General features: G+C 52.0%; 1 protein-coding gene across 4 annotated transcripts in view; it reads left to right on the top strand.

The window, feature by feature from the left end:
• The window catches only part of LOC119956843 (leucine-rich repeat-containing protein 49), a 153,607-nt gene that overhangs the window by 39,249 nt on the left and 96,258 nt on the right, over positions 1–18,100 (top strand). For all 4 annotated transcript variants that reach the window (XM_038784326.1, XM_038784327.1, XM_038784325.1 and 1 more), the window contains 2 exons: positions 685–751; positions 6,964–7,107. In XM_038784326.1, the coding sequence (XP_038640254.1) occupies positions 685–751; positions 6,964–7,107 (211 nt within the window). The remainder of the gene's footprint in view (positions 1–684; positions 752–6,963; positions 7,108–18,100) is intronic.

The following is an 18,100-nucleotide window of genomic DNA, read 5'->3' as shown; positions in this document are numbered from 1 at the left end:
ATTTCTCAAACACTGCCGTCAAATAACTCCACTCCACCTGATCAAATTCCTTCTCTGCATCTAACGCCACTACCATCTCCGACTCCCCTCCTTCTAAACTTGTCTGTGAGGTGTGCTAACTTAGAACATACAATGTAGACGGAGGCCATTCGGCCCATTGGATCTGCACCAACCCGCTTAAGCCCTCACTTCCACCCTATTCCTGTAACTCAATAACCCCTCCTAACCATTTTGGACACCAAGGGCAATTTATCATGGCCAATCCACCTAACCTGCACGTCTTTGGACTGTGGGAGGAAACCGGAGCCCCCCGGAGGAAACCCATGCAGACATGGGGAGAACGTGTAGACTCCGCACAGACAGTGACCCAGCGGGGAATTGAACCTGGGACCCTGGCGCTGTGAAGCTACCGTGCTATCCACTTGTGCTACCGTGCTGCCCATCTTACCTGATACATTTCTGGTTCCATTGTAACCTGGAACTTTTGGGTTTCTTTGTCCCCTCTCTGAATTCTTCAGAATCGCCTTGGGGCTCCTGGCTGATCCTGGTGTAAATACTGTGATGCTAAAGGGTGATCAGTGACCAGGGACTCAAAATAAAGACCTCTCTAAATATGTGCACTCTGTATTTTCTCAAGTTTCCCTAGTCAAATGAATACTAAATTTTGTTTCCATCGTGCTTCAGAATCAAGAACATTTCTAATCTGGAGAGTCTCACTGATCTTGATGTGCTGGATCTGCATGCAAACCAGGTATGGTATAGATCTCATTATTCAACAGCAACTTATATAGCATGTGTAATGTAATAAAAGGTCCGGAGATACTTTGCAGAAAATGTAAAAAAAAAGAAAAAGAGCTACATAAGGAGCTATTAGGTCAAATGACCAAAGTAGTAGGTTTTAAGAAGTGTCTTAAAGGGGGAAAGTGAAGTAAAGAACCGTAGGAAGGTAACTCCAGAGCCTAGGTCTTCTGCAACTGAAGTCACTACCAGTCTGCCACCAGTGGTGGAGTGATTAAAATGGGGGTTGCCACAGCTAGATGAGTGCAGAAATTTTGGAGGTTGTGGGGCTGGAAGAGGTTGCAGAGCTTGGGACGTGGAAGAACATGGAGGGATCATGACATCAAACTTTTAAAAAATAAATTTAGAGTGCCCAATTTTTTCCAAGTAAGGGGCAATTTAGCGTGGCCAATCCACTTATCCTGCACATCTTTTGGGTTGTGGGGGTGAAACCCACGCAGACACGGGGAGAATGTGCAAACTCCACACAGACAGTGACCCAGGGCCGTGATTCAAACCCGGGTCCTCAGAGCCGTAGGCAGCAATGCTAACCACTGTGCCACCGTGCTGCCCTCTGACATCAAACTTTAACAACATGCTTGATACTGCTCCTGTTTCCCCCAACTGCGACTGAAACCTTGGACAGCTTTGACTTGTCCATCCTGGATGCAGTTTCTTCCACCTGCCACTCATCCAAACATTTTGCTGCCGACATCCTTTCACTCATCAAATACTGTTTGCACAGAATTTTGTCTTTTATGACCCATTGTGACTCCAATACCTTATTGTCTGGTAAATTATCAAACACTTTGACCAGTTTATTGTTAAAACATTTTACCCAGGTGCCCTTACTCATGAGACAAACAAAGAACACAAACAGGTTCACCGCTTAACCCAATTTTATTCACAAGCAACTCTTAATTCTCTTGTACAAAACAACTCTTAATTCTTCTATAAAACTCCTTATATGCCGATGACTTGTTATTATACTTGTTGGAACCAAATGTGTCAATAGGGGGAATACTGGAGCTGCTTCGGGTGTTTGGGTCTTTCTCAGGGTACAATTTAAATTTGGACGAGTAAATATTTTGTGGTGTCTCGACCGGGGGTGGGGGCAGGGGCAGGGGTGGGGCAGAGGCAGGGGTGGGGCAGAGGCAGGGGTGGGGCAGAGGGGGGAGGCTGCCATTCCGTAAGGCAGGGACTCACTTTAGATACCTGGGGGTGCAGGTTGCTCGAGATTGTGGGGGGCTCCGTAGGTACAACATTTCTAGTTTGATGGGGAGGGTGAAAGCTGATCTGGCAAGGTAGGATGGTCTCCCTCTGTCACTGGCAGGTCGGGTACAGACGGTTAAAATGAATGTGCAACCGCGATTCCTGTTTATTTTTCAATGCCTGCCGATTTTCCTGCCAAAGGCATTTTTTCGAGAGATTGAAGGGATGATTATCTCGTTCATGTGGGGAGGGAAGGTGTACAGAATTAAAAAGGTGCTACTACAGAGAGGAAGGCAGGCAGGGGGTTTGGGTCTCCCGAATCTGATGTATTATTACTGGACGGCGAATGTGGAGAAGGTGCGGAGCTGGGTCAGAGGGGTTGACTCCCAATGGGTCAGAATAGAGGAGAGTTTGGGTAGGGGGTCAGGATTGAAGGCGCTAGCAACAGCACCGCTCCCGATGGCCCCGGGGAGATACTCAAAGTCCGGTAGTAATAGCTTCGTTGAGAATTTGGAGGCAGTTTTGCCAGCACTTCGGGTTGGGGGCAGGGTCAAGGGAAATGCCGATTCGGGGGAACTATAGATTTGAGCCAGGGAAGTGGGACCTACATTTTAAGAGATGGGAGGAGAAAGGAATTAGGACACAAAGATTTGTTTCTTGAGGGTCGTTTTGCGGGATCACACAGACAGTAACCCAGAGCCTGGATTCGAACCCGGGTCCTCCTCACCGCAATTCCAGTGCTAACCACTGCGCCACATGCCGCCCATGTTCCCTTATTATAGAAGGAATTTTGAATTTTCCTTATCCTTATGAATCAGCAAATACAATACAGGTGCAATGATATGCTTCAAGTTTGCTTACAGACCACAAGTGTCACAAGAAGGCTTACATTAACACTGCAAAGAAGTTACTGTGAAAAGCCCATAGTTGCCACATTCCGGCGCCTGTTCAGGTACACAGAGGGAGAATTCAGAATGTCCGATTCACCTAACAGCACGTCTTTCGGGACTTGTGGGGGGAAAGAGGAGCATCCGGAGGAAACCCACGCAGACACGGGGAGAATATGCAGACTCCACACAGACAGTGACCCAAGCCGGGAACCGAACCTGGGATCCTGGAGCTGTGAATCTATAGTGCTAACCACTATGCTACCATGCTGCCTGTACTGCTTAAACGTACTGAGAGAAATTGAATCCAATATTGATCAGTAAAAATCCAACAATACATTCCAATTGATAGCATATTATTTCTTTCAAATACTAAATGCAACATATCACCTGTACTATATACTTGATTCAATAGCTGCAATATATGCATGTAAAATCTATACTTGACTTTTTATTTTGTTAATTTTGAAAAACATTCACAGAAAGCATCTGAGAAAATGTACTGAATGTCATTAAAGGAAAACTGATGCGATATTGTCTCTGACTGAAGTCAAGTAGAGTGTTGCTGGTTTTTCCAGATGTTCATTGTCCCCTAAGAATGTTGGGAGCCTCAAGCAGTTTGGCAGTTCTTACCTATTGGACTGTGTTATTTTAGGAGTCTGGCTCAAAGCCAGAACATTATAAGCAGCTGTGGTGAGGAGTTGGAAGAGTTTTATTACGATATGTTTTAGTTCACTACAATAATTAATGGAAATAATGCAGTCCAAGTCAATAATAATAATCTTATTAGTGTCACAAGTAGGCTTACATTAACACTGCAATGAAGTTACTGTGAAAATCCCCTAGTCGCCACACTCTGGCGCCTGTGTGGTTATGACACCGTCGGTCGGGGCGAGTGCCGGAAGTCATTGTCTCTATGAATGCAGAGAGGCCTTTTGATTGGGTGGAATGGAGGTATCTATTTGAGATAGTGGGTAGGTTTGCATTTGGCCCGAAGTTTGTGGTGTGGGTGCGCTTGTTATATGTAGCTGGTAGTGGATGAAAAATGTGACGAGGTCACGCAGTTTTGGGCTGCACAGAGGTACAAGATAGGAGTGTCCGCTGTCGTCTCAGGGGGTCAGTGAAGTGGCAGGGGATTGTGAGGGGGTCAGTGGAGTGGCGGGGGATTGTGAGGGGGTCAGTGGAGTGGCAGGGGATTGTGAGGGGGTCAATGGAGTGGCAGGGGATTGTGAGGGGGTCAGTGGGGTGGCAGGGGATTGTGAGGGGGTCAGTGGAGTGGCAGGGGATTGTGAGGGGGTCAGTGGAGTGGCAGGGGGTCAGTGGGGTGGCAGGGGATTGTGAGGGGGTCAGTGGAGTGGCAGGGGATTGTGAGGGGGTCAGTGGAGTGGCAGGGGATTGTGAGAGGGTCAGTGGAGTGGCAGGGGATTGTGCGGGGTCAGTGGAGTGGCAGGGGATTGTGCGGGGGTCAGTGGAGTGGCAGGGGATTGTGCGGGGGTCAGTGGAGTGGCAGGGGATTGTGAGGGAGTCAGTGGAGTGGCAGGGGATTGTGCGGGGGTCAGTGGAGTGGCAGGGGATTGTGAGGGGGTCAGTGGAGTGGCAGGGGATTGTTAGGGGGTCAGTGGAGTGGCAGGGGATTGTAAGGGGATCAGTGGAGTGGCAGGGGATTGTGAGGGGGTCAGCGGAGTGGCAGGGGATTGTGCGGGGGTCAGTGGAGTGGCAGGGGATTGTGAGGGAGTCAGTGGAGTGGCAGGGGATTGTGCGGGGGTCAGTGGAGTGGCAGGGGATTGTGAGGGGGTCAGTGGAGTGGCAGGGGATTGTTAGGGGGTCAGTGGAGTGGCAGGGGATTGTAAGGGGATCAGTGGAGTGGCAGGGGATTGTGAGGGGGTCAGCGGAGTGGCAGGGGATTGTGAGGGGGTCAGTGGAGTGGCAGGGGATTGTGCGCGGGTCAGTGGAGTGGCAGGGGATTGTGCGGGGGTCAGTGGAGTGGCAGGGGATTGTTAGGGGGTCAGTGGAGTGGCAGGGGATTGTAAGGGGATCAGTGGAGTGGCAGGGGATTGTGCGGGGGTCAGTGGGGTGGCAGGGGATTGTGAGGGGGTCAGTGGAGTGGCAGGGGATTGTGAGGGGGTCAGTGGAGTGGCAGGGGATTGTGCGGGGGTCAGTGGAGTGGCAGGGGATTGTGAGGGGGTCAGTGGAGTGGCAGGGGATTGTGAGACGGAGCAGGGAGCACTGGGTATCGTTGTATGCTGACGACCTGTTGTTTGTGTCGGACCCGCTGGAGAGTATGTGTAGGATCATGGGAATATTGGAGAGGTTTGGGGCCTTCTCTGGGTATAAGTTAAGTGTCGGGAAGAGCGAGGTGTTTCTGGTGAATGCGGCGGGGCTTGGGGCCAACTTGGGAATGTTACCATTTAAGGTAGCTAGGGAAAGATTCAAGTATTTGGGGATTCAGGTGACGAGGGAATGGGCTAAGATGCACAAGTGGAATTTGAAAACGTTGGCTGAGGAGATTAGGAGGGATTTCAAGAGATGGGATACGTTACACCCGACACTGGCAGGAAGAGTGCAGGTTGCGAAAATGAATGTGCTGCCAAGGTTCCTGTTTATTTTCCATACCCTCCTGATCTTTCTCCCGAAGGCCATCTTTCAGAAATTGGAGACCGTGATCTCAGTTTATATGGGCGGGGAAGGTGCTGAGGGTAATGAGGTCCCTGCTACAGAGGCAGAGGGGTAAAGGGGGCCCGGCTACAGAGGCAGAGGGGTAAAGGGGGCCCGGCTACAGAGGCAGAGGGGTAAAGGGGGCCCGGCTACAGAGGCAGAGGGGTAAAGGGGGCCCGGCTACAGAAGCAGAGGGGTAAAGAGGGCCCGGCTACAGAGGCAGAGGGGTAAAGAGGGCCCGGCTAGAGAGGCAGAGGGGTAAAGAGGGCCCGGCTACAGAAGCAGAGGGGTAAAGAGGGCCCGGCTACAGAAGCAGAGGGGTAAAGAGGGCCCGGCTACAGAAGCAGAGGGGTAAAGAGGGCCCTGCTACAGGGGCAGAGGGGTAAAGAGGGCCCGGCTAGAGAGGCAGAGGGGTAAAGAGGGCCCAGCTACAGAAGCAGAGGGGTAAAGAGGGCCCTGCTACAGGGGCAGAGGGGTAAAGAGGGCCCGGCTACAGAGGGAGAGGCAGAAAGGGGGGGGGGGGGGGGGGGGGGGGGGGGGGGGGGGGGGGGGGGGGGGGGGGGGCTGGTGCTCCTAAACCTGCTGTACTTCTATTGAACAGTGAATGTGGAGAAGGTGAGGCCATGGTGGAGGGGTGGGCGGGGGAGGAGTGGGTTAGGATGGAGGAAGAGTCCTGTAGGGGATTCAGTTTGAGGGCCATGTTGATGGCTCTGCTGTCATTAGGTCCAGGGAAGTGTACAGGGAGCCCGGTGGTTCAGTCGAAGGTCAGGGTGTGGAATCAGCTGAGGAGGCACTTTAAGTTGGAGGGGATCCTCAAATCCAAACAGTGCAGAAGGAAGCAGTTCGGCCCATTGAGTCTGCACCGACCCTTCGAAAGAAGACCACCCTATCTAGGCCCTATCCCCCACCCTATTCCTGCAACCCTACCCTAAGGGGCAATTTTAGCATGACCAATCCATCTAGCCTTTGGACTGTGAGAGGAAACCGAAGCACCCGGAGGGCACCCACGCAGACACGGGGCGAATGTGCAAACTCCACATGGACAGTTACCCAAGGTCAGAATTGAACCTGGGTCCCTGACATTGTGAGGCAGCAGTGCTAACCACTGTGCCGCTCAAGTTCCAATTTTATCGAGCCTAAAATCCAGACCCTGCTAGGTCTACAACAAACGCATTGTATCTGAAGTGACTTGATCCATTTTTGAAACAAGTTGAGGTGTTGTTAAAGGGCAACTCCTCCCTATAATTGTGTTTCACATTAATTTGCTCACTTTTCCAGATTAGCTATGCACCAATACTTTTGTTTTCCTTCTTATATTTGATTCAACAGCTATATTATCAGTGCGAAAGCCAAACATATATTTTTTTCTCGCTAAATGTTTCTATGGCTATGTGAAAACCTGTACTAATGTTACGATTGGCTTTATTTCCAGATCTGTAGGATGGAACACATTAATCATTTAACTGAACTTCGAGTGCTTAACCTTGCGGGTAACTTCATTGTTCATGTTGAAAACATGAGTGGCCTTGATTCACTGACAGAACTCAATCTTAGAAGGAATCGCATTGAATCTGTGGTAAGATTACTTATGGGTTTTCTAAACACTTCAACATGAAGCAGTCATGGATTACATTTGCATTTTCACAAAATGTACTCGGTCGATTGAAATATTCCCATTAAATTACTCTCATCTCCTACCTATATCTCCATAAAGCCAACTGTTTTCCTCCTCCTGCTGATCTGATGGTCAGTGGAAATCTCATAAAACTAATTCTGTTTTTTCATTGTAGTGGTGTTCATTGTATCACTTTCTACCTCCCACAGAATCAACTTCATTTTCCTTCTAGGTGTTCCTAATATATAGTCCTACCAGAGAGGCCCACCTTTTTTCTGTCCATTCATATCTGTTTCGAATAAAATATACTTGCAATATTTGTTTACTAGTTGCCATTCTTTGGAACCAATCATTTTTCTGATATTCCTTAAGGGAAAACCATAGAAAATAGGAGCAGGAGGAGGCTCTTCGATCCTGCTCCGCCATTCATTATGATCATGGCTGATCATCCAATTCAATAGCCTAATCCCACTTCCTCCCCCCATATCCTTTGATTCCCTTGTCCCAAGTGCACAGGCTCACGACTCTCTGGGTGAAGAGATTTCTCCTCATCTCTGTCCTACCACCCGGGTTATTCTCTCTTCCAACCTCATACATCGGGCAGGAGATACAAAAAATGAGAACACACTGGAACAGATTCCAAAACTAGTACTTCCCTGCTGTGACCAGACCCCTCAATGACCCTCCAAAGGACTGAACTGATCTCTCCACGTACCTTCTCTACTGTGTAGTACTACACTCCGTATGCTTCACTCGTTGTCAATGTATTTACATTGTGTATCTGTTGTATGTCCTATGTTTTTCATGTACGGAATGATCTCTTTGGACTGTATGCAGAACAATATTTTTCACTGTACCTCGGTATATGTGACAATAAACCCAAATCTTAAATGGCCTACCCTGTATTCTCAGACTGTAATAATAATAATAATCTTGATTGTCATAAGTAGGTTTACATTAACACTGCAATGAAGTTATTGTGAAAATCCCTAGTCGCCACATTCCAGCGCTTGTTAGGGTACACAGAGGGAGAATATCAGAAAGTCCAATTCACCTAACAAGCCCGTTTTTCGGGACTTGTGTGAGGAAACCGGAGCACCTGGAGGAAATCCACGCAGCCACGGGGAGAATGTGCAGACTCTGCACAGACAGTGACCTAAGCCGGGAATCGAACCAGGAACCCTGGCGCTGTGAAGCGACAGTGCTAACCACTGTTCTACCATGCTGTCCACAATGAGGTTTCCCCTCATTCTTCTGAACTCCAGTGAATAGAATCATTTTCTTCTTTTTAAAACTTTTTTTTAGAGTACCCAATTCATTTTTCCAATTTAAGGGGCAATTTAGCGTGGCCCATCCACCTAAACTGCACATCTTTGGGTTGTGGGGGCGAAACCCACGCAGACACGGGGAGAATGTGCAAACCCCACACGGACAGTGACCCAGAGCCGGGATCGAACCTGGGATTCGATCAGGATGAGGCAGCAGTGCTAACACTGCGCCAGAGTGCTGCCCCCAGTGAATAGATTCATAAACATTTTGATCTCTTCTCATACACCAGTCCTGCTATCCCAGGAATCAGTCTGGTAAACCTTTGCTGCACTCCCTCGAGAGCAAGAACACCCTCCCTCAGATAAGGAGATCAAAACCGCGCACAATATTCTGGGTGTGGCTTCACCAAGACCCTGTATAATTTCAGCAAGACATCCCTGCTCCTCTACTCAAATCCTCTTGTAAAAAAGGCTTGCATACAATTTGCCTTCTTTACAGCCTGCTGTACCTGCATGCTTACCCTCAGTGACTGGCGTACGACTGGTCCCCCTCTCTCCCTTTCTCCCCCTCCCCTTTCCCCCCTTCCCCCTCCCCTTTCCCCCCTTCCCCCTCCCCTTTCCCCCCTTCCCCCCCCCCTTTCCCCCCTTCCCCCTCCCCTTTCCCCCCTTCCCCCTCCCCTTTCCCCCCTTCCCCCTCCCCTTTCCCCCCTTCCCCCTCCCCTTTCCCCCCTTCCCCCTCCCCTTTCCCCCCTCCCCTTTCCCCCTCTCCCCTTTTCCCCTCTCTCCTTTTCCCCCTCTCTCCTTTTCCCCCCTCTCTCCCTTTCCCCCTCCCCTTTCCCCCTCCCCTTTCCCCCTCCCCTTTCCCCCCTCCCCTTTCCCCCCTCCCCTTTCCCCCCTCCCCTTTCCCCCTCCCCTTTCCCCCCTCCCCTTTCCCCCTCCCCTTTCCCCCTCCCCTTTCCCCCTCCCCTTTCCCCCTCCCCTTTCCCCCTCCCCTTTCCCCCCTCCCCATCCCCCTCCCCTATCCCCCTCCCCTTTCCCCCCTCCCCTTTCCCCTTCCCCTTCCCCCCTCCCTCCCTTTCCCCCTCCCTCCCTTTCCCCCTCCCTCCCTTTCCCCTCCCTCCCTTTCCCCCTCCCTCCCTTTCCCCTCCCTCCCTTTCCCCCTCCCTCCCTTTCCCCCTCCCTCCCTTTCCCCCTCCCTCCCTTTCCCCCTCCCTCCCTTTCCCCCTCCCTCCCTTTCCCCCTCCCTCCCTTTCCCCCTCCCTCCCTTTCCCCCTCCCTCCCTTTCCCCCTCCTCCCTTTCCCCCTCCCTCCCTTTCCCCCTCCCCCCCTTTCCCCTCCCCCCCTTTCCCCCTCCCCCCTTTCCCCTCCCCTTTCCCCCTCGCTCCTTTTCCCCCTCACTCCTTCTCCCTCTCTCCTTTTCCCCCTCACTCCCTTTCCCCTCCCCTTTCCCCCTCCCCTTTCCCCCTCTCCCCCCTTTCCCCTCTCTCCCTTTCCCCCCTCTCTCCCTTTCCCCCCTCTCTCCCTTCCCCCTCCCTCCCCTTTCCCCCCTCCCTCCCCTTTCCCCCTCCCTCCCCTTTCCCCCTCCCTCCCCTTTCCCCCCTTCCCCCTCCCCTTTCCCCCCTTCCCCCTCCCCTTTCCCCCCTTCCCCCTCCCCTTTCCCCCTTCCCCCTCCCTTTCCCCCTCCCCCCTCCCCTTTCCCCCTTCCCCCTCCCCTTTCCCCCCTTCCCCCTCCCCTTTCCCCCTTCCCCCTCCCCTTTCCCCCCTTCCCCCTCCCCTTTCCCCCCTTCCCCTCCCCTTTCCCCCCTTCCCCCTCCCTTTCCCCCCTTCCCCCTCCCCTTTCCCCCCTTCCCCCTCCCCTTTCCCCCTTCCCCCTCCCCTTTCCCCCCCTTCCCCCTCCCCTTTCCCCCCTTCCCCCTCCCCTTTCCCCCCTTCCCCCTCCCCTTTCCCCCCTTCCCCCTCCCCTTTCCCCCCTTCCCCCTCCCCTTTCCCCCCTTCCCCCTCCCCTTTCCCCCCTTCCCCCTCCCCTTTCCCCCTTCCCCCTCCCCTTTCCCCCCTTCCCCCTCCCCTTTCCCCCTCTCCCCTTTCCCCCTCTCCCCTTTCCCCCTCTCTCCCTTCCCCCCTCCCCTTTCCCCTCTCTCCCTTTCCCCCCTCCCCTTTCCCCTCTCCTCCCCCTCTCTCCCTTTCCCCCTCTCTCCCTTTTCCCCCTCTCTCCTTTTCCCCCTCTCTCCTTTTCCCCCTCTCTCCTTTTCCCCCCTCTCTCCCTTCCCCCCTCCCCTTTCCCCCCTCCCCTTTCCCCCCTCCCCTTTCCCCCTCCCCTTTCCCCCTCCCCTTTCCCCCTCCCCTTTCCCCCCTCCCCATCCCCCTCCCCTATCCCCCCTCCCCATCCCCCTCCCCTATCCCCCTCCCCTTTCCCCCCCCCCTTTCCCCCCTCCCCTTTCCCCTTCCCCTTCCCCCCTCCCTCCCTTTCCCCCTCCCTCCCTTTCCCCCTCCCTCCCTTTCCCCCTCCCTCCCTCCCTTTCCCCCTCCCTCCCTCCCTTTCCCCCTCCCTCCCTCCCTTTCCCCCTCCCTCCCTCCCTTTCCCCCTCCCTCCCTCCCTTTCCCCCTCCCTCCCTTTCCCCCTCCCTCCCTTTCCCCCTCCCTCCCTTTCCCCCTCCCTCCCTTTCCCCTCCCTCCCTTTCCCCCTCCCTCCCTTTCCCCCTCCCTCCCTTTCCCCCTCCCTCCCTTTCCCCCTCCCTCCCTTTCCCCCTCCCTCCCTTTCCCCCTCCCTCCCTTTCCCCCTCCCTCCCTTTCCCCCTCCCTCCCTTTCCCCCTCCCTCCCTTTCCCCCTCCCTCCCTTTCCCCCTCCCTCCCTTTCCCCCACTCCCTTTCCCTCTCTCCTTTTCCCCCTCCCCTTTCCCCCTCTCCCCCTTTCCCCCCTCTCTCCCTTTCCCCCCTCTCTCCCTTTCCCCCCTCTCTCCCTTTCCCCCCTCCCTCCCCTTTCCCCCCTCCCTCCCCTTTCCCCCCTCACTCCCCTTTCCCCCCTCACTCCCCTTTCCCCCCTCCCTCCCCTTTCCCCCCTCCCTCCCCTTTCCCCCCCTCCCTCCCCTTTCCTCCCTCCCTCCCCTTTCCCCCCTCCCTCCCCTTTCCTCCCTCCCTCCCTTTCCTCCCCTCCCTTTCCTCCCCTCCCTCCCTCCCTTTCCTCCCCTCCCTCCCTCCCTTTCCTCCCCTCCCTCCCTCCCTTTCCTCCCCTCCCTCCCTCCCTTTCCTCCCCTCCCTCCCTCCCTTTCCTCCCCTCCCTCCCTCCCTTTCCTCCCCTCCCTCCCTCCCTTTCCTCCCCTCCCTCCCTCCCTTTCCTCCCCTCCCTCCCTCCCTTTCCTCCCCTCCCTCCCTCCCTTTCCTCCCCTCCCTCCCTCCCTTTCTTTCCCCCCTCCCTTTCTTTCCCCCCCTCCCTTTCCCCCCAGGTTGCTGCTGCTGCTGACCTAGTTCCCTATCGTTGAGCCAGAAAGTAGAGGAAAGGCTGCCACAGCCTAAAGAACCCTTGTACCGACCCCCTCAGGGTGAATTTGACCTTCTCCAGTTTAATGAATCCCACCATGTCATTGATCCAGGTCTCCACGCTTGGGGGTCTCACATCTTTCCATTGCAACAAGATCCTCCGCTGGGCTACTAGGGACGCAAAGGCCAAAACACCGGCCCCCTTCGCCTCCTGCACCCCCGTCTCCATCCCAACCCCAAATATCGCGAGTCCCCAGCCTGGCTTGACCCTGGACCCTACCACCCTACACCACCACCTCCCCAATCTGCATCTGCCCACTCACTCGACCTGTCCAAATCACATTGAAGGATCTCTGCATCCTCCTCACAGCTCACCCTCCCACCCAACTTGGTGTCATCTGCAAATCTGGAGATATTACATTTTGCCTCCTCATCTAATCATTAATATGTTTAACTTGCTGGAAATTTTTAAAGATGTGACAGAGGGTTGATGAGGGTAATGCTACTGATGTGTACATCCAAAAGGCATTCTATACAGTGCCTCACAGCAGATCTGTGAACAAAGTTACAGGTCATGGAATAAAAGGAACAGTAGCAACATGGATAAAATGTTGGCTGAGTCAAGGAGGCATGGTGGCACAGTGGTTAGCACTTCTGCCTCACAGTACCAGGGACCCTGGTTCGATTTCAGCCTTGCGTGACTCTCCCTATGGTGTTTGCACGTTCTCGCCATGTCTGTGTGGGTTTCCTCCGGTTTTCTCCCACGGTCCAAAGATGTGCAGGTCAGGTGAATTGGCCATAATAAATTGCCCCTTTGTGTCCAAAGATGTTAAGGTTAGTTGGGGTTGAGGGGATAGCATATGGTAGTGGGTCTAGATAGGGTACTCCTTCCGAGGTTCGGTGCAAACTCAATGGGCTGAATGGCCTCCTGCACTGTAAGGATTCTATGGATCGGAAGCAGAGAGTAATGGTGGATGGGTATTTCTTGGTTGGAGGAAGGGTTGTAGTGGGGTTCTCCGCAGTCAGTATTGGAACCCTTGCTCGTCCTAATATATATTAATGACCTGAGCTTGGTGTGCAGGAGACAATTTCAAAGTTTGTGGATGGTACAAAACTTGGAAGCATTGTCAACTGTGAGGAACACAATGTAGAACTGCAGAAGGACATAGACAAGTTGGTTAAGTGGGCATTAGGTGGCAGATGAAGTTCAGTGTGGAGAAGTATGAGGTGATTAATTTTGGTAATATCAGTAAGGCTTGCAATGCGGCTCACTCACGCAATCTAGATTCACACACAGGGCCCTCTACTTTACCAATAGAAGGAGTATATCCACACATTATGCCTTTCCCAACCAAACAAAAGCTTGGACGCCCGCCATTCCCTGGTTCATTCTCCATGGCAATGCCATGATAAACCAGAATAGCCCTGCCTGATTTGAATTTGAAACAGAAGCTTGGCAGTTAACTGTGACAAAAACAGAAAATACTGGTCAATCTCCGCAATCTCAATAATTGACAGTTCTCTGCTGCAGTCTCCATGCCAACTCTTCTACAAATCTGAGCCCACTTTCCAACCAAACATCATACTCTTATACAGTATAAGTTCTGTTCCTTTCCTGTAGTTTGTTTTTACATAGTTGTCCTGATGAGTTTAAGATGAAAAGCTTTGATAGTGTGTCTCTTTTATCGTAATACATGAGACAATTACTAAGAAACCCAATAGGAAAATAAGGAGAAATTTATTTCCTTTGAGAGTAAATCATAGAGTTTTACAGCACGGAAAGAAGCCCTTTGACCCATTGCATCTGCGCCAACCATGAAGCACCAGCCTATTCTAATCCCATTATCCAGCACTTGGTCCATAGCATTTTATGCAATGACATTTCAGGTGCTGATCTAAATACTTATTAAAAGTTGTGAGGGTTCCCACCTCTACCACCTTTTCAGGCAGTGAGTTCCAGATTCCAACCACCCTCTAGTTGAAAAAGTTTATCCTCACATCTCCTCTAAACCTCCTGCCCAATACCTTAAATCTCTAACCCCTGGTTATTGAGCCCTTCTCTTAGGGGCAAAGTACCCTCCTATCCATCCTATCTATGTCCCTCATAATTTTATACACCTCAATCAGGTCCCCCCTCAGCCTTCTCTTCTCCAGGGAAAACAACCCCAGCCTAACCAGCCTCTCTTGATAGCTGAAAGGCTCCAGCCCAGGCAGCATCCTGGTGAATCTCCTCTGCACCCTCTCCAGTGCAATCACTTCTTTTCTATAGTGTGGTGACCAGAACTGCACAAAGTACTTCCGCTGAGGCATAACCAGTGTTTTATACAGCTCCATCATAACCTCCCTGCTCTTATATTCAGTGCCTCAGTTAATAAAGGCAAAAATCCAATCGGCCTTCTTAACAACCTTATCAACCTTCCCTGCTATCTTCAGAGAGCTGTGAACATGCACACAAGGTCTCTTTGATCTTCTGTACATCATAGGGTCCGACCATACATTGTATATTCCCTTACCTTGTTAGTCCTTCCAAAATGCTTTACGTTTCATGGTTAAATTCAGTTTGCCATTCTTCCGGCCATCTAACCAGCCATCTATGTCATTCTGCAATCTACGGCCTTTCTCCTCACTATTTACCACACTACCAATTTTTGTGTCATCTGCGAACTTACTTACCATACCTGCCACATTCACATCCAGATTATTAATGTACACTACAAACAAGGGACCCAGCACCAATCCCTGCGGAACACCACTGGTCGCAGTCACAAAAACAACCTTCAAAGCACCCCTCTGCCTCCTACCACTGACCAGTTTTGGATCCAGTTTGCCAAATTGCCCTGGATCCCATGGGCTCTTACTTTCTTCATCAGCCTCCCATGTGGAACCTTGTTGAAGGCCTTACTGAAGTCCATGTAGACTACATCAACCGCATTACCCTCATCTATACACCTAGTAGCCTCCCCAAAAAATTGAATCAAATTTGTAAGACGTGATCTCACTTTGACAAAACCATGCTGACTATCCTTGATTAACCCTTGCCTCTCCAAGTGGAGAATAATTCTGTCCCTCAGAGTCTTTTCCAATTGTTACCCTACCACTGAAGTTAGACTCACTGACCTGTAATTTCCTGGTTCATCATGACTTCCCTCCTTGAGTAATGGCACCGCATTAGCTGTTCTCCAGTCCTCTGGCACTTCTGTGGCCAGAGAAGATTTGAAATTTTTGATCAGAGCCAATGCAATCTTCTCCCTTGCCTCCCATAGCAACCTGGGAGACATCTCATCTGGCTAATGCACCTCCCTGATTTTTATACCTACATCATCCTTCTCAATGAACTCATTTAAAACCTCACTTGTACCTTCTGGTGCCACACACAAATTGCCATGTTGGGCCCTAATGGGCCTTACTCTTAACCTGGTCAAACTCTTGCCCTTGATATACTTATTTAAAAAAAAAAGATAATTTTTATTCAAATTTTCACAAAATATCAATAACAGAAAATACTAAGAACAGAAAGAACAAACCCCCCCCCCCCCCCCCATGTATACAAAAAAGAAGAAATAAATTAACGCCCGTCATTAGCAAAGAACAAATATACATGTCCCTTCAGCCCAAAACAAAGAGACGCCCCCCCTCCCCCCTGGGTTGCTGCTGCTGCTGGCCTTTTTCTACCGTTCTGCCAGGAAATCTAGGAATGGTTGCCACCTCCTGAAGAACCCCTGCACTGATCCCCTTAGGGCAAATTTCACCCTCTCCAATTTAATAAACCCCGCCATATCGTTGACCCAGGCCTCCACGCTTGGGGGCCTCACATCCTTCCACTGAAGAAGAATCCTCCGCCGGGCTACTAGGGACGCAAAGGCCAGAATGCCGGCCTCTTTCGCCTCCTGCACTCCCGGCTCCTCTGCAACCCCAAATATTGCGAGTCCCCAGCCCGGTTTGACCCTGGATCCTACCACCCTCGGCACCATCCTTGCTACGCCCTTCCAAAATTCCCCCAGCGCTGGGCATGCCCAAAACATATGGGCGTGGTTTGCTGGGCTTCCTGAGCACCTAATACACCTGTCCTCGCCCCCAAAAAACCGGCTCATCCTTGTCCCGGTCATGTGAGCCCGATGCAGCACCTTAAACTGTATGAGGCTAAACCTCGCACAAGAAGAGGAGGAGTTCACCCTTCCTAGGGCGTCTGCCCACGTCCCCTCCTCAATCTCCTCACCCAGCTCCTCCTCCCATTTACCCTTCAGCTCCTCCACCGAGGCCTCGTCTACCCCCTGCATCACTTGGTACGATGCCGAGATCCTCCCCTCTCCAACCCACACCCCCGAGAGCACCCTGTCCTGAACCCCACGCGGCGGCAGCAGAGGGAACTCCGCCACCTGCCGCCTGACAAACGCCCTTACCTGCATGTACCTAAAGGTGTTCCCGGGGGGGAGCCTGAACTTCCCTTCCCTTGACGGTAGCCGCCACCACCGGGCTCGTAGTATACCTCGTTAGAGGGAGCGGCAGCGGCGCCGTTACCAGCGCCTCCAGGCTCGTGCCCACACAGGACGCCATCCCCATCCTCTTCCATGCTGCCCCTTCCCCGTCCATTACCCATTTACGCACCATCGCTGTATTGGCAGCCCAGTAATACCCACAGAGGTTGGGCAGCGCCAGCCCCCCCCATCCCTACCCCGCTCCAAGAATACCTATATTAAGTGTATTTGAAATACCTGGCTTCTACAAATACCCTTCTCACCCTTGGGGTTTCGCGCGCCCACACAAACCCCGTAATGCTCCTGTTAACCCGCCTGAAAAAGGCCTTCGGGATAAGGATGGGGAGGCACTAGAACAGGAACAGAAATCTCGGGAGCACCGTCATAGAACAGTAGAACAGTACAGCACAGAACAGGCCCTTCGGCCCTCGATGTTGTGCCGAGCAATGATCACCCTACTCAAACCCATATATCCACCCTATACCCGTAACCCAACAACCCCCCCCCCCCCCAAACCTTACTTTTTAGGACACTACGGGCAATTTAGCATGGCCAATCCACCTAACCCGCACATCTTTGGACTGTGGGAGGAAACCGGAGCACCCGGGGGAAACCCACGCACACACGGGGAGGACGTCATCTTGACTGATTGCACCCTACCCGCCAGAGACAGCGGCAACATGTCCCATCTTTTGAACTCCTCCTCCATTTGCTCCACCAGCCTTGTGAGGTTAAGCTTATGCAAGGCCCTCCAGCTCCTGGCCATCTGGACCCCCAAGTACCTGAAGCTCCTCTCCGCCCTTTTTAGTGGGAGCCTACCAATCCGCCCCTCCTGGTCCCGGGTGTACAACGAACAGCTCGCTCTTCCCCAAGTTGTGCTTGTACCCTGAGAAATCCCCAAATTCCCTGAGAATCCTCACCACCTCCGGCATTCCCCCCACCGGGTCCGCCACGTATAACAATAAGTCATCCGCAGAGAGCGACACTCGGTGTTCCTCCCCAACCCGCACCAGCCCCCTCCAGTTCCTCGACTCCCTCAGCGCCATGGCCAGGGGTTCAATTGCCAGCGCAAAAAGCAGGGGTGACAAGGGACACCCCTGCCTCGTCCCTCGGTGTAACCGAAAATACTCCGACCTCCTCCCATGAATCCCACTGCTCTGGTGTAGATTTTCCAACAAGTAGCTACTCCAAGTTAACTTTGGACAAATCCTGTCTTATTTTGTTAAAATTGGCCCCCCCTCAATTAAGAACCTTAAGTTCCGGTCTATCTTTGTCCATTTTCATAACTACCTTAAATTCTACTGAGTTATGGTCACTGTTTCCAAAATGCTCATTCTCTGCAAGCCACGAAACAACATTCACCTGCCTGGCTTCATCCCCTAGTAGTTAAAACATGGAAAATGGTTGAATTAAGCAAATAGCTTAAATGCTTTCTTTGAAATCTTTAGAATTCTCTATCATAGAAGGTTGTGGAAACTCGACGTTGAAGACAGAAATCAATAAATTTCTGAATACCTATGACATCAAGCGATATGAAGATAGTGCGGGAAAGTGGAGCTGGGGTAGATGAAGGGCTACCATCTGATTGGATGTTGGTGTAGACTCAACGGGCTGAATGGCTTACTCCTATGTTTCTATGTTCCTAAAAAGAAACCAGACGAGTACATCAGAGAAATTTGAAGGATATGTTGAAATGCTGAGATGAGGGAAATGGAATGGGTGGAAACTCATGTGGAG

Source organism: Scyliorhinus canicula, chromosome 24, assembly GCF_902713615.1.
Source record: "Scyliorhinus canicula chromosome 24, sScyCan1.1, whole genome shotgun sequence".
Classification (NCBI taxonomy): domain Eukaryota; kingdom Metazoa; phylum Chordata; class Chondrichthyes; order Carcharhiniformes; family Scyliorhinidae; genus Scyliorhinus; species Scyliorhinus canicula.
Note: the sequence above shows the minus strand (reverse complement) of the source record. Positions and strands in the feature narration are given on the sequence as shown.